Source organism: Diospyros lotus, chromosome 5, assembly GCF_014633365.1.
Source record: "Diospyros lotus cultivar Yz01 chromosome 5, ASM1463336v1, whole genome shotgun sequence".
NCBI classification, from domain to species: domain Eukaryota; kingdom Viridiplantae; phylum Streptophyta; class Magnoliopsida; order Ericales; family Ebenaceae; genus Diospyros; species Diospyros lotus.
The window spans coordinates 32,604,721-32,617,890 of record NC_068342.1 but is presented as its reverse complement, the minus strand read 5'-3'; the positions used below and the strand labels follow the sequence as shown (position 1 = coordinate 32,617,890).

General features: G+C 36.5%; 1 protein-coding gene across 1 annotated transcript; it reads right to left on the bottom strand.

Moving 5' to 3' along the window:
* Positions 1-9,811: 9,811 nt before the first annotated feature.
* LOC127802889 (heterodimeric geranylgeranyl pyrophosphate synthase small subunit, chloroplastic-like) lies at positions 9,812-11,719 on the bottom strand. The gene is made up of 2 exons (XM_052338967.1): positions 11,167-11,719; positions 9,812-10,725 (listed from the first exon to the last, which is right to left on the bottom strand). The coding sequence occupies exons 1-2, from the start codon at positions 11,503-11,505 to the stop codon at positions 10,051-10,053; spliced, it is 1,014 nt and encodes a 337-aa protein (XP_052194927.1). The 5' UTR covers positions 11,506-11,719; the 3' UTR covers positions 9,812-10,050.
* Positions 11,720-13,170: the final 1,451 nt, after the last annotated feature.

Genomic DNA, 13,170 nt, shown 5'->3' with positions numbered 1-13,170 from the left:
TTCGTCGGCGTTCAAGACTCGCTGACGTGACATGTCATTTGATATTTTAAAATATTTTGAATGGACCCCACATGCATATGTTAAAAAAAATAAAAAATTAAAATAATGTTAAATATATTTTATATTTATGTGTTATATATGTGTGTGTGTGTGTGTGTGTGTGTGTGTGTTAGATATATTTACAAAGGGAGGACGGCGACAGGCAACGATACTAGGCTAGAGGTGACGATCGATCTAGAAACTAGAGGTGGCAATGTATTGAGACAAAAGGAGAATATAGAAAAAATGCCTCATATTGCAAAATGAATCCAACCACATGTTTAAATACATTGTCCCTATTTATATGACATGTTCTAACATACTAGTTGTACACAAAATATACAAAATACATCAAAAATACACGCTATTGCATTTAATACTCCCCCTCAAGATGGACTATGAATATCCAAAATAGCCATCTTGTCTAATAAAGGGAACAATCTAGCAATTGGCAGAGACTTAGTAAATGCATCAGCAAGCTGGTGTTGAGTACGAATAGGAAGAAGCTTGAGTATACCGGGAGTTAGCTTGTCTCGAACAAAATGACAATCTAGTTCAATACGCTTCGTACGCTCATGAAAAACAGGATTATTAGAAATTTCAGCTAGTGTGATCTACTCAGAATCAGCACACGAAATTTGGATTGACCTCAAGGAACGCTACCAGCAAAGCAACGGGTCTTGGATTTTCCAATTACGCCGTGAGTTAATGAATCTCAATCAAGGTCAGCTTTCTGTAAACTCTTATTTTACCAAACTCAAGATCAATTAGGATGAACTTAGCAATTATAGGCCTATGTGTTCTTGTGGAAAGTGTACTTGCGGGGTTCTAAAGATCTGGTAGAGCATTATCATATTGAATATGTTATGTCCTTTTTGATGGGACTAAATGAGTCTTTTGCCCAAGTTAGAGGTCAACTGCTTCTCATGGATCCCATTCCCCCGATAAATAAAGTTTTTGCTCTTATATCACAAAAGGAGCACCAAAGAAATATAGTTACCTCTGTTGGACATGACTCAATAGCCTTTTCTGTGAAGCATGATGGAAATAAAAATGTTTCTGGTAGGAATCATAAAAAGGAACGTTCAATTTGTACATATTGTGGTTATAGTGGCCATACAGTTGAGAAGTGTTACAAATTACATGGATATCCCCCGGGATACAAGCCTAAACAAAAACATGGTCAGGCGAATTTAACCACGGTTAATCAGGTTTCTGAGGTTCCTAACCAGTCTAAAGGCCATGAGAATTTTTGGAGTTTTATGCAGATGTTAAGCCCTGTTCAGTGTCAACATTTAATGGGAATGCTCAGCTCACACCTCTCAAATGCCAAGGCTGGCATGAATGCTGATGCTTCTCATGATCAAGCATCAGGTACTTGTTATTCTATCTCAGTAAATCCAGGGCTTAGATATCCTAGAAATTGGATAATTGACTCGGGGGCTACAAATCATATATGCTGCATTAGATCTTCTTTTGAATGCATGAGACCAATTAAGGATTCTTTTATCACTCTCCCTAATCACAGTTAGATTTCAGTCCATTTTATTGGGACAGTGAAAATTAGCACTCACTTAATACTAGAGGATGTGCTTTATGTGCCATATTTCAAGTTCAATTTGATATCAGTGAGTGCATTGACTAGGCAAAATGATGTGTCTATCAGTTTCTTTAATCATGCATGTATGATTCAGGATGTACGCCACCTGAGGATGATTGGCAAGGGTAGTTTGCTTAAAGGGCTATATGTTTTGGATGCACATTTCCTACGACCTGACAGTCAAGATGTAGATAAGACTTGCACTCCCTTTTTTATTCCTTGTTCAGTCAATGTAATAAGTAGCCATGTTTGGCACAGCAGGTTAGGACATCCTTCTATGAAGAGATTGAATATGTTGAAAGATGTGTTACATTTTTTCCATGATCATAAGATGATTGATATTCCTTGTTCAGTATGTCCATTGTCCAAGCAAAGACATATGTCCTTTATTTCTCATAATCATTTGTCTAAATTTGCCTTTGATCTTATTCATTGTGACATATGGGGTCCTTATCATGTTCCTACATATAATGGACATCGTTATTTCTTGACTTTGGTGGATGATTGCACACGGTTCACTTGAGTATATCTTATGAAACACAAGTCTGATGCAAAGCATATTATTCCCAAGTTCTTTTCGTTAATTGAAACTCAATTCCATAAGGTCATTAAGGGTTTTAGATCCAATAATGCCCCTGAACTGTCTTTTAGTGATTTCTTTAACTCAAAAGGGGTAGTCCACCAATTTTCATGTGTTGAGAGACCTAAGCAAAATTCAGTTGTGGAACGTAAACATCAACATCTTTTAAACGTGGCTAGGGCCTTATATTTCCAGTCTCGGGTCCCTATCCGTTTTTGGGGAGATTGTGTCCTTACTACAGCTTTCTTGATTAATAGGCTGCCAGTCTCTCTTTTGTAAAATAACTCTCCTTATCAGTTGTTGTATAATGCCGCTGTGGATTATACATCTTTTAGAATATTTGGCAGCTTGTGTTTTGCTTCCACTTTGTCTTCTCGTAGGACAAAATTTCATCCTAGAGCTACAGCCTGTGTATTCATCGGTTATCCTCCCGGAATTAAAGGATACAAGCTATATGACATCACCACTAAAACTATCTTTATCTCTAGAGATGTTGTTTTCATGAACACATCTTTCTTTCCATTTTGTCCCTCATTTTAATGTTGTACAAGATTTGTTCCCTGATTTTGTTTTACCTAAACCAGCCACTGTTTTACCAGCTACTGATTTGTCTTCTCCTGTTTTAGATACTGGTTTACCAGGTAGGACAGTGGTTTCTTCCCCTGTTCTAGATGCTGATCATTCTACCCATCATGATCCTAATCATGTTATTCGAAGGTCTACTAGACCTTCCAAACCTCCTTCTTATCTACGTGATTTCCATTGTAATCTTTTGACTGAGAGGACTTATTCTTGTATTCAGCCTTTGTATCCTTTGCAAGATCATCTTTCTTACACTCGTGTTTCTCCTTCCCCTAGATTTTTTCTTCTTACCGTATCCTCTTCTTTTGAGCCCCAACATTATAACCAGGTTGTAAAATTTCCTCATTAGAGGGATGCCATGGCTGCCGAATTGCAGGCTATGCAAGAAAATCGCACATGGTCTATTGTTCCACTTCCTTGTGACAAACATTCTATTGATTGTCGATGGGTATATAAGATCAAGTATAATTCTGATGGTACCATAAAGAGATATAAAGCCCGGTTAGTTGCAAAAGGGTATACTCAACAAGAGGGACTAGACTTTCTTGACACTTTTTCTCCCGTAGCTGAGCTGGTCACTGTCAAAGTACTTCTAGCTCTTGTTGCCATTAACAAGTGGTTTCTTGTACAACTAGATGTTAACAATGCTTTTTTGAATGGGGATCTTTTTAAGGAAGTTTATATGGATCTTTCACTTGGCTATCAATTTGAGAATTCGGTTCATTCTCAAGGGGAGAGATTAGTGTGTCGACTCCACAAGTCCATTTATGGCTTAAAACAAGCCTCAAGGCAGTGGTTTTCCAAGTTCTCCATTGTCCTTATTCAGCATGGTTTTACTCAATCCAAATCTAATTATTCTTTATTCACTAAGGGTCTTGGTTCTTCTTTTGTAGCTCTCCTAGTTTATGTTGATGATATCATCATAACAGGCCCAAATATTGTTGTCATTGATCCTAGTTTATGTTGATGATATCATCATAACAGGCCCAAATATTGTTGTCATTGATTCCCTTAAAGAATTTCTTCATACTCAGTTCAAGCTTAAGGACCTTGGCAAGAAAGAAAGAGAGAGAGGTGGACCGACGCTGGCCGTGAGGGAGGGCAACAGAAAGAGAGCGAGAGCAACAGATCGAAGATGGGTTTGGGGTAATGGTGATCGGAAGTAAGGGAGAGAAACAGAGATGGAGTGAGAGAGAAACAGAGATGGAGTGAGAGAGAGAAGATGGGCTTGGTCGTGAGAGAGGTTTTTCAGGTAAAGAGCGAGAGCAACAGAGAAGATGGAGAAGGAAGATGGAGAAGATGGGTTTGGGCGGTTAGCAGGGGAGAGAGAGAAAATGGATTTGGGCAGATGGGTTTTGGGCGGGTGGGGTCTCGCAAAACGAAAAGACAAAATTTTAACTTAAGTTTATTAAATTATTTTAAATGCTTTCGGTAGCCGTGGGTGTAGCCCACGACGTACCTATAGCATTACTCCTGCAACACATACATGCCTGGGGAGCAAGTGTTGTAGTATTTGCACTGTAAGTGGGCCCGTTGCGTACAATATTAGTAATTTGAAGTATACGAATTTTTTAAATGAATATTTTAAAATTTAATTAATATGCGTTTTATACCTTTTAAGTTCAAAATACACGAATTAATCTGAATATTTCAAAAATACATTAATATAATACTTTTAATAAAAATACGAAATAACTCATATATAATACCTGAATTATTCGCGTATTTACTAACAAGGGGTGGGAATAAGTAGGGGTGTGCAAAATTTGGGTTTAATAAAAATAACCGAACCGAACTGATAGAAATTGTTAATTCGATTTGATTTTTGATTCGGTTCGGTTCGGTTCAGTTCGATTTTTATGATGAAAATAACCAAAAAAACCAAACCAGCTGAATTTCAAAACGACGTTATTTTTTACTTGAACTGTTGCACTAAAGAAGAAAATGAGAAGAGTAGGAAAAAGGAAGAATAAAAGAAAAATCGAGTCCCCTTTGCCTTCAACCTTCCTTTTCCCTTCCCCTTCGCCTTTACCCATCGTCCTTGTCTCCAATTAACCTGAACGGAAGAACCAACTCTCCCATCTACTGTAGCCATCTTGATCGATCCCCTTCATCTTTGCTTTACCAACAACCCATGAGTAACAATCGACCCACATTTCCCCTTCTCCGACCGATAATCGGTGACCAACCCATCATTCCCCTTCCTCTTTACTTCGACCAGTGATCGGTGATCAATCCATTCTTCTTCATCCTCTTTGTTCTAGTCAGTGACTCGTGAGTAGCAATCAACTTACCTTTCTTTTTTCTCTTTGCTTCGACCGGTGACCCATGACCAACCTATCCTTCCTTATCCTCTTTACTTCGACTGGTGGCCCACAAAGGTGAGTTTCAAAGTTTGTAATTCTTGTAGTTTCGATTTTAATTATTCAAGTTAGGTTTTCACTTTTCAATTGTTTTAGTATGGATTTTTCTATTTTGCTTGTTTACTTGCGTGAGACTAATTTTTCCAACATTTTTCTAACATGTTGATACTTACTTGATACAAAATGACCTCAACATCATCATCTTGCAATGTAAGTATTGAATATGGGTTTAATTGAAAATTTCACATTTAACTGTATGAAAATATTCTTGTTGTTGCATGAATACAACAATTAAAATTTGTTTGTTTCGGTGAGGCTCAGCTAGAGGCTAACAAGGTTAGACGGAGAACAGGGTCATCTAGAAGAGTGTCGAGAGAGGTTTGATGTACTATTCAGGAAAGCTATCTAGGAGAAGTTAACTATATGAGAGAAGATGTTCTACAAGACAAAAGCAATTTTGACGGTAAGCGGTGATTTCTCTCGTGCGGGCTTTTGATACTTAAGTCATTAAGTGTCATAGTGAAGTTTGAATGCAGGAAAGTATGCAGAAGTATGTTATGGAGTGCAATGAATGGTCTAAGAGAAAGATTTCTCTGGGAGAAAAGTGGTTGTAAGGATGTATAAGATGTGAAAGGCCCAACCAAGAAGGAAAAAAATGATCCATACATATGAAGGGTGTAAGGGTATTTATAACCTTCATGATTGGGACATGTGGCATATATGCACGAGGGACGTGGTGCTCTCTCAGCTATAAGATATGGCATTATCCCAACCACACAGATTATCCCAGAGTCAAGGTCAGAAGAGGGCTTTCGTGAGAAATCTGTTCAAGCAAATTGCTCCAATCAACCTATTGTGTATTTTGATATTTAACAAAACATAATTTTAGTAAAACTATTTTTAATATATTTAAATCCCCTAATGGATTTTGATATGTCTTATGGTGGAAATAATATTTTAAGTATTATAGTGTTTTGTGTATCAAAATGAACCAAGAAATGCTACTTGTTCTAAGTGGAATATTAGCGCTATATAAGGGAACATATAAGAAAATGTTTTCATTTTGAAAAACTATCTCCTGATATTTTGATAGTTAATATTCATTATTGTTAAAATAATTTTTAATAAATTTTTCAAGAAATAGAATGTATGTATTTTGGAGGTGGTAAAATCGTCAAATCTCAAATTTGTTCTAAAACCAAAATTTTACTTTCTTATTGATTTTAATTTTGATTTTTTAGATATTTTTATTGAATCTAAATAAAGGGTACTTTCTTATTTACATTTATGTATTAAAGTAAATAAAAGGTAAAATATAAATTAAGAAAAATGTGGACATTTTTTGAAAATCTGGATTGAGAGTCGACTCCCAGTAAGGGATAGTTGACTGTGTGTTATGTAGAGTCGAGATAGTAGAGAACAGGTTTTGGCCAGTCGACTGAGTAATGGACTGTAAGCCAATGAGAGTCGATTGTCAGCGTTGAGAGTCAACTGCTGGATTCGAAAATCAACTATGGGTGTTGCGGAGTCGATTGTCGGTTAGAACAATCGACTGTCAGTTAGAACAATCGATTGTTAGACTCCAACGATCGGATTTTTCTAGCCGTTGTAGGTCATTTGGAAGCTTTATTATAAATATTAAGAGGAGAAATCTAAAGAAGGCTAATGCTCTATCATTTCCTATCTTCCTAAAGTACACCTAAGCTCTCAAGCAACTTAAGTAAAGCAATCCAACGCTCAATCTCAAAGATATATCTGTTTGAAGCCCAAGGCAAAGGAGAATATATTCTCTCCATTTTTGGTAACTTGTATTACTTCTATTTTGCCTTGTACATCATTGTGTTTAATTTCATATTAGTCCAAGGTTGTTTGGACATAGGATTTATTTGTATTAATTTGTGGATTGTGAGTGGCATCTTAGAGTCCAAGTAATCTAGGTGTATTATTATGTTGTATTAGTTTTCAGAGTGAGTTAAGAGAAAAACCTCAGGGTGTACAAGTTTTCTTGGTGATCTTGTATGGAAACCTAGTGTTGTGATTTTTGTGAAACCTCAAGTGTCAGGTTGACCTTGAGAGAGTGGAGTAGGTGTTGGACACACTGAACCACTATATATTCTTATATTGATTATTGTTGTTTTTGTATTTATATTGCTATCATTCTCAAATAATATATATATTTATAACAAGTATTTTCTTTATATAAGAAAAGGTCAAGAGTTTTTAAAATGAAAGAATTTGGTTGAATAAGTTTTTAATCACTCAATTCACTCCCCTTTTAAGTAGTCATTATGTGTCAAGGGACTAACAAAATCGCCCTTCCTAGAGAAATGATCCTCAGAAGAATGAGTGCTTATTTCAAGTAGGCTATGTTGTCTAAGACAATGTAGGAAAAATGTTTGCCAAAAAAGGTTCTTCCTTGTTCTTTCCTAGGAGGATGGCTCAGGTGAATTGTAGCTTATGAGATATTTCTCCAAGAAGACTGGTCTCGTGAATACTACTCATAAGGTTCTCCAAGAGAACTTTTTCGCTCAGGTTTGGTGTCTTTTCTAGGATGACTCTCCTCGGAGGACATGTTACAACAATGACTCTCCATTATTGTCTTTGACTGAAAGTTAAAGGGAATAGTACATTGAGGGGGAGTTATCTTGGAAAACCCAAGACTTGCTCTGAATTTTCTCTTTGATTAGCTCAAAGAAAATGTGAGTTATCTGAGGAAAGGGCATGTGCTACTAACCTGGCAAAAATGCGTTTTTATGGTTCAGGAGATGATAGAGTTGTAATTTGGGAGCCAATCATAAGAGTTGTGAATTGACTGCATCTCTTATAAATCTTGAATGTATTTTGATTAATAATAGTAATTTTCTTTTAATACTTGGCAATGCATTCATCTTTATGTTTTCCTATTTAGATGAAGTGTAAAAAGTGTAGCAATGTCAATAAAATTATGATGAGATCATATTAATGAGACAGAATAACTTGTGCTTTATTTTTAAATTATTCCTAGTCGTAGGACTATAAAGTGGAGTCTCTATAATACTGATAAGACTGGTACACATTATGCATGCTTGCAAAGGGGTAGTTGATCTCATTAACTACTTCTGTGATGACATTAATACAAGTGTGTAGGTGCTCATTGTTGAATGAGTTTATTGAATGACCTAACCCGAGAATACCCAAATAATAACTCTTACTAAATGTCAATTAGAAGCTCTTTGTGGCGATAGGTACGAGTAATCCTTTGACCTAAGGTACCACGATTATCTTATATAAGAAGTATCATGCTTTGATGTCATTATATGGGATCCAAGAAAATAGGCCTTTAATAGGCTGGTTATTTGGTATGATTCGAATCATACAAAGATCGGTGAGTACGCAAGATAGGATCTATCAACCTTGATAAAAATCTCAAAAGGGTATATGCCCTATGTGAATGATGAAGTCATAATTTAAGAAGTCGTTGGTCAATGCGAATAATTAAGAATTAATAAAAGTTATTAATTTAACTATATGAATTGTGAACTTAACAGTCGTATACATATTATTGGTTATTGAAGGATTGACATTTCATAATACTTGTAGATCGCATTGAGGTATCATGATAGAGATATCGAATAGCCCTAAAACTCATCTCGAAAAGGTTCATCTAAATACCTTTTACATTTCATTGCATATATATATATATATATTAAAGTGTGTAGTTATATCCAACTTGGTGGAGATAGAAGTATGGAGTTGATCATGTTATTTTCCATTGAGATTGGATTCCAATAAAATAGATGCAAATTACAATTGTTTGTATTTACAAATATGAAATGTGGGTTTTGTATTAGACTTGGCCTCCTGTTCATTAGGTTTTTTTTTTTTTTTGGGGGGGGGGTGTTTTTTGATTTCTTTAATTTTTTTGATTTGTTCGACTTTTCAATTTTTTTAATTTGTTCTGTCTTTTGGTTTGTTCAATTTTTTTTGGGTTTATTCAATTAAATTTAGTCGGTACAGTTGTTTTAATTTTTTGTTTTGTTTGGTCAATTTAATTTAATTTTTTACACAATTTCAATAACCAAACATACCGAATGCACGTCCCTAGGAATAAGATTGTCACTCATGCCCAACTTTGATGTAGGCCAAATATATTCTCATAAATTTAAAATTTAATATTGTTACAGTCTCTCTTTGCTTCTCATGCTCGCCATTGAAAAATTAATATGTTATTGTTTATTATTTAATGTATTGAATTAATTTAAAATATTTTAATTATTATTTTTTTAGCTTTTTATTTGCATTAATAGTAGATTTCTTTGCTCAAATTGTTGTAAAATTATTGAAGTTAAAGAATACAAATTTACTATGATAAAATATATCAAGCATATGAATACTCATCAAGTGTTCATTAATCTATGGGGTATGACATTGATCAATTATTCTAATATTTACAAAGATTGATAGGTTAAACAAAAGAGTAATATTATTTATTTAAATGAAAAATAAATCTCCAATTTAGTTGATATATTTTTATTAAAAATAAAAATGTGTAATGTAAATATAGATATCTATATATTTTTATTTTTTAATAAAAATATGTCAAATAAATTAAAATTTTAATTTAAATAAATAACATTACTTTAACTCAAAAGATAAAAGACGTAAAAATAGGAAGAAGAATAGAGATATGAGTGTAGTAGTGGGAAAAGGAAATCCCTTACCCATACCCACTCCATTACCATTCCGACAGACCATTTTGGCATCCCTAATTAGGTATTAGTATCTTATAATATCAAAAACAAAACGAAAGCCAACTCTATTAAAATACAAAATAATAATAATAAAAAAAGAGCAAAGAAAAGATGGCCCAAAACTAATTAAGGAAATTAAACACGATGGATCATTGATCACCCGACGCTGAAACCTCTATCGGCAGCATAATCTACAAAGCTGTAGAGTGGAACCACCCTCTCTCCGTATTTCTCTAACCCATCCAGCTCTCTCTTCGCCTTTGCTCTCAGATCTTCAGCCACTTCCATGGCTTTCTCCACGCCATAAACACCCACGTAGCTCTTTCCCTTCTTCTTCTTCTCCGCCTCCTTCCTATCCTCCGCCATTCTTTCCGGGGTCTTCATCTTCTCTTCCAACACATCATCAACCACCTGGTACAGAACCCCGACTGCTCGGCCGTACCTTCTCAGCCGCTGGATCTCCTCGTCTTCGGCGCCCGCCAGTAGGCCGCCGCACGCGGCGGAGCACTCGCCCATCTCCCCGAACTTCTTCTCCTGCACGAATTCCACCGAGTTGGGCCCTCCCTCCAGGTCCAGGAACTGCCCGGCCGCCATGCCCGTGGACCCCACTGCCCGGGCTATCTCGGCGATCACGCGGAGGAGCCGCGGCTCAGGGACGAGGTCCGGCGGCGTGTTCGACACGATGTGGCGGAACCCCAGCGGGAACAAGGCGTCGCCGGCGAGGATCGCCATGTCCACGCCGAAGACTCTGTGGTTTGACGGTTGTCCCCGACGGGACGGGTCGTCGTCCATGCACGGCAAGTCGTCGTGTATCAACGACGCGGCGTGAACCTGTTAGTTAAGACGAAATGTGTATCAAAATCTTGGCAGTGTTACTTTCTGCAGCAAATGAAACGATTTGGAATTCGAAGAGCTACTCAATTCTTTCCCAATCTGGGCTCGTTGGTTCTAACTTTGGTGGAGTAAAGATTCGCATACATCAATCGAACCCATTTTCATGGAAGATTCCTGGGGGAGGTTCCCGAACAAACAGGAAAGATTGATTCTTCGGAAGTGAATCGAAAAAGTTGAATCTTTATAAATTGATTTTTTTAATTTTCAATTACGGTAGGTCAATCACTGCGATTCCGATCGACGAAGCTAGAGAATCACTTCGTTTCAAATTAATTAAAATTCAACTACAGTTAAATTGAAAAGGGTTATTTCCCCTTTTAACTGAGAAAACGACAAAACGGAAGGAAAAGGGTATCGGTTGAGAAATGAAAACCTGACCATTTCGAGGGCGCAGGCGGTGGGGAAGGCGGCGAGGCGGTCGCCGCCGAAGAGCTCGCAAGCGGCGACGCACATGACTGGAGGGGCGCGTTTCGCACCCTTGGCGAGAACAGAGTAACGCATGGCCTCGTAGATCTGTTGCGGATACTGCACGAATATGGCTTCGTCCAGCTTCTGGTTGATTTCTCCGATCAGCGTCGTCCAGTAGGTTCGAAGATCGAATTTGTTCGAAACTGAAGCAGAGGAAGAAACAGCACACCGAATTTTGGGCTGCAAAAATGGCCGTCTCGTCCCCACGTAGAGCCGAGGATACGATGCTGCAACCATAGAGAGGGCCATCTTTCCTTTCTCTCTCTATATTGGTGCCAGTTTGTGTGTGTGTGTATATATATATATATAGAGAGAGAGAGAGAGAGAGAGAGAGATTTGGGTGCTTGATAAACGGAAGATTGGATTGGCAATCTGGGCAGCTTTGGTAGTGGAATTTGGGGAAATGGGGAGGCTTCAGATGACAAAGGAGGAGATGATGAGATGGGCAGAAGTTCACGGTGATGCACGGTGCATATATATGATGGTGTTCCCGCAATCTTGAGCCCGTGGTGATTTGATCTGAGCCGTTGGTTTCTATACCCTTCCGGGGTATGAACGTATGGTGCAAACCCACACGAAATCCGCTCTGCGTTGATGGGTGAAATTTCACTCCGTTTTCGACACGAAAGTGATACATTATTATAGAGGAAATTTTGACTAAAAACAAATGGCACGAATGTATTTATAAATTTATTTATTCCATAACACGCTTAACACGAAAATAGCATATTTACAAGGTATCTGGAAAATATAAAATATTACAAAATTCACCGTTACAGTAATTTTTCTATAGGCAAAGAAAGATATAAACCACTAAGTTCACACGTAATTCATTTGACGTGCATATTTTGTAAATTATTAGACATATTTAAGAACTTAATACAAAAAAAAAAAAAAAGCAAGAAGATGGGTAGGGGTGGGGATGGACTACTAATTATTGAGACGCGGCAGCCTATGTGAAACACATGGAATGAAGGCCAAGCGGATTCGCATGGACATGGGGCTGCCTATGTGAAATACATTTATAGTTCCAACTAACTTTTGTCCACTAATTCAATTCCGTTTTGGGGTTTGATATGGATCATCTTCATAGGTGTCAATGAAATATGAGAAAATTGGAAAAATTGGACTTTCCGTACTAAATTTTGAAAAAATAGGACACTTTTAAAATCTTTATAAAATTAGGATATTTGAAAATTGATCAGACAAAAATACCCCCATTTCTTTCACACACATTCTTACTTGCCCGCCCACCATCAACTCTCTCGCTCGTCTTTCTTTTTCTCCATCTAAATATTATTGTTTCTTCATCAATTATTTTCTTTAAAACCATTGTTGTTCTTCCCTCGCAAATTCAATAACTTGTCTCCATATCAAGTATGTGTTCATTTTCTTATCATTGAAAAACTTTGGCCAATGAATCTTAATAGTTTGAGTGATTTCAAAATATTTTATCCTATTTTCTGTGATTTTTTGAATGAAAACGTAATGGATTTGTAAATAAACTTGGCTTTGGTTCTTCATTCAAAAACTCAATTGAGTGAAGAATATACATTTTGCTGGTTTGAACATATATTGGTTGATATATCTGTTAAGTCATGATATATTTCAACCAATATAAGTTAAAATATAGTAACATCATTAAAAATGTTTTATATCGGTTGATATATCGGTCATGAAACCGTCATCATTTCTCAACTGATATATCGATAGCATGTTATTAGTTGAGATCTTATGTAAATCGATATCTATTAACCGACATATCCTTACACGACCAATATTAAGAAACTAATATAACCTTAAACAACCGATATATTTTTATAATTACAAAATCGATATGTTTTAATTTAATTTAGAAATAGATTCAATTTATATTATATCATTTCTCGTCTTTGATCTCTTCTTCTGCTGCAA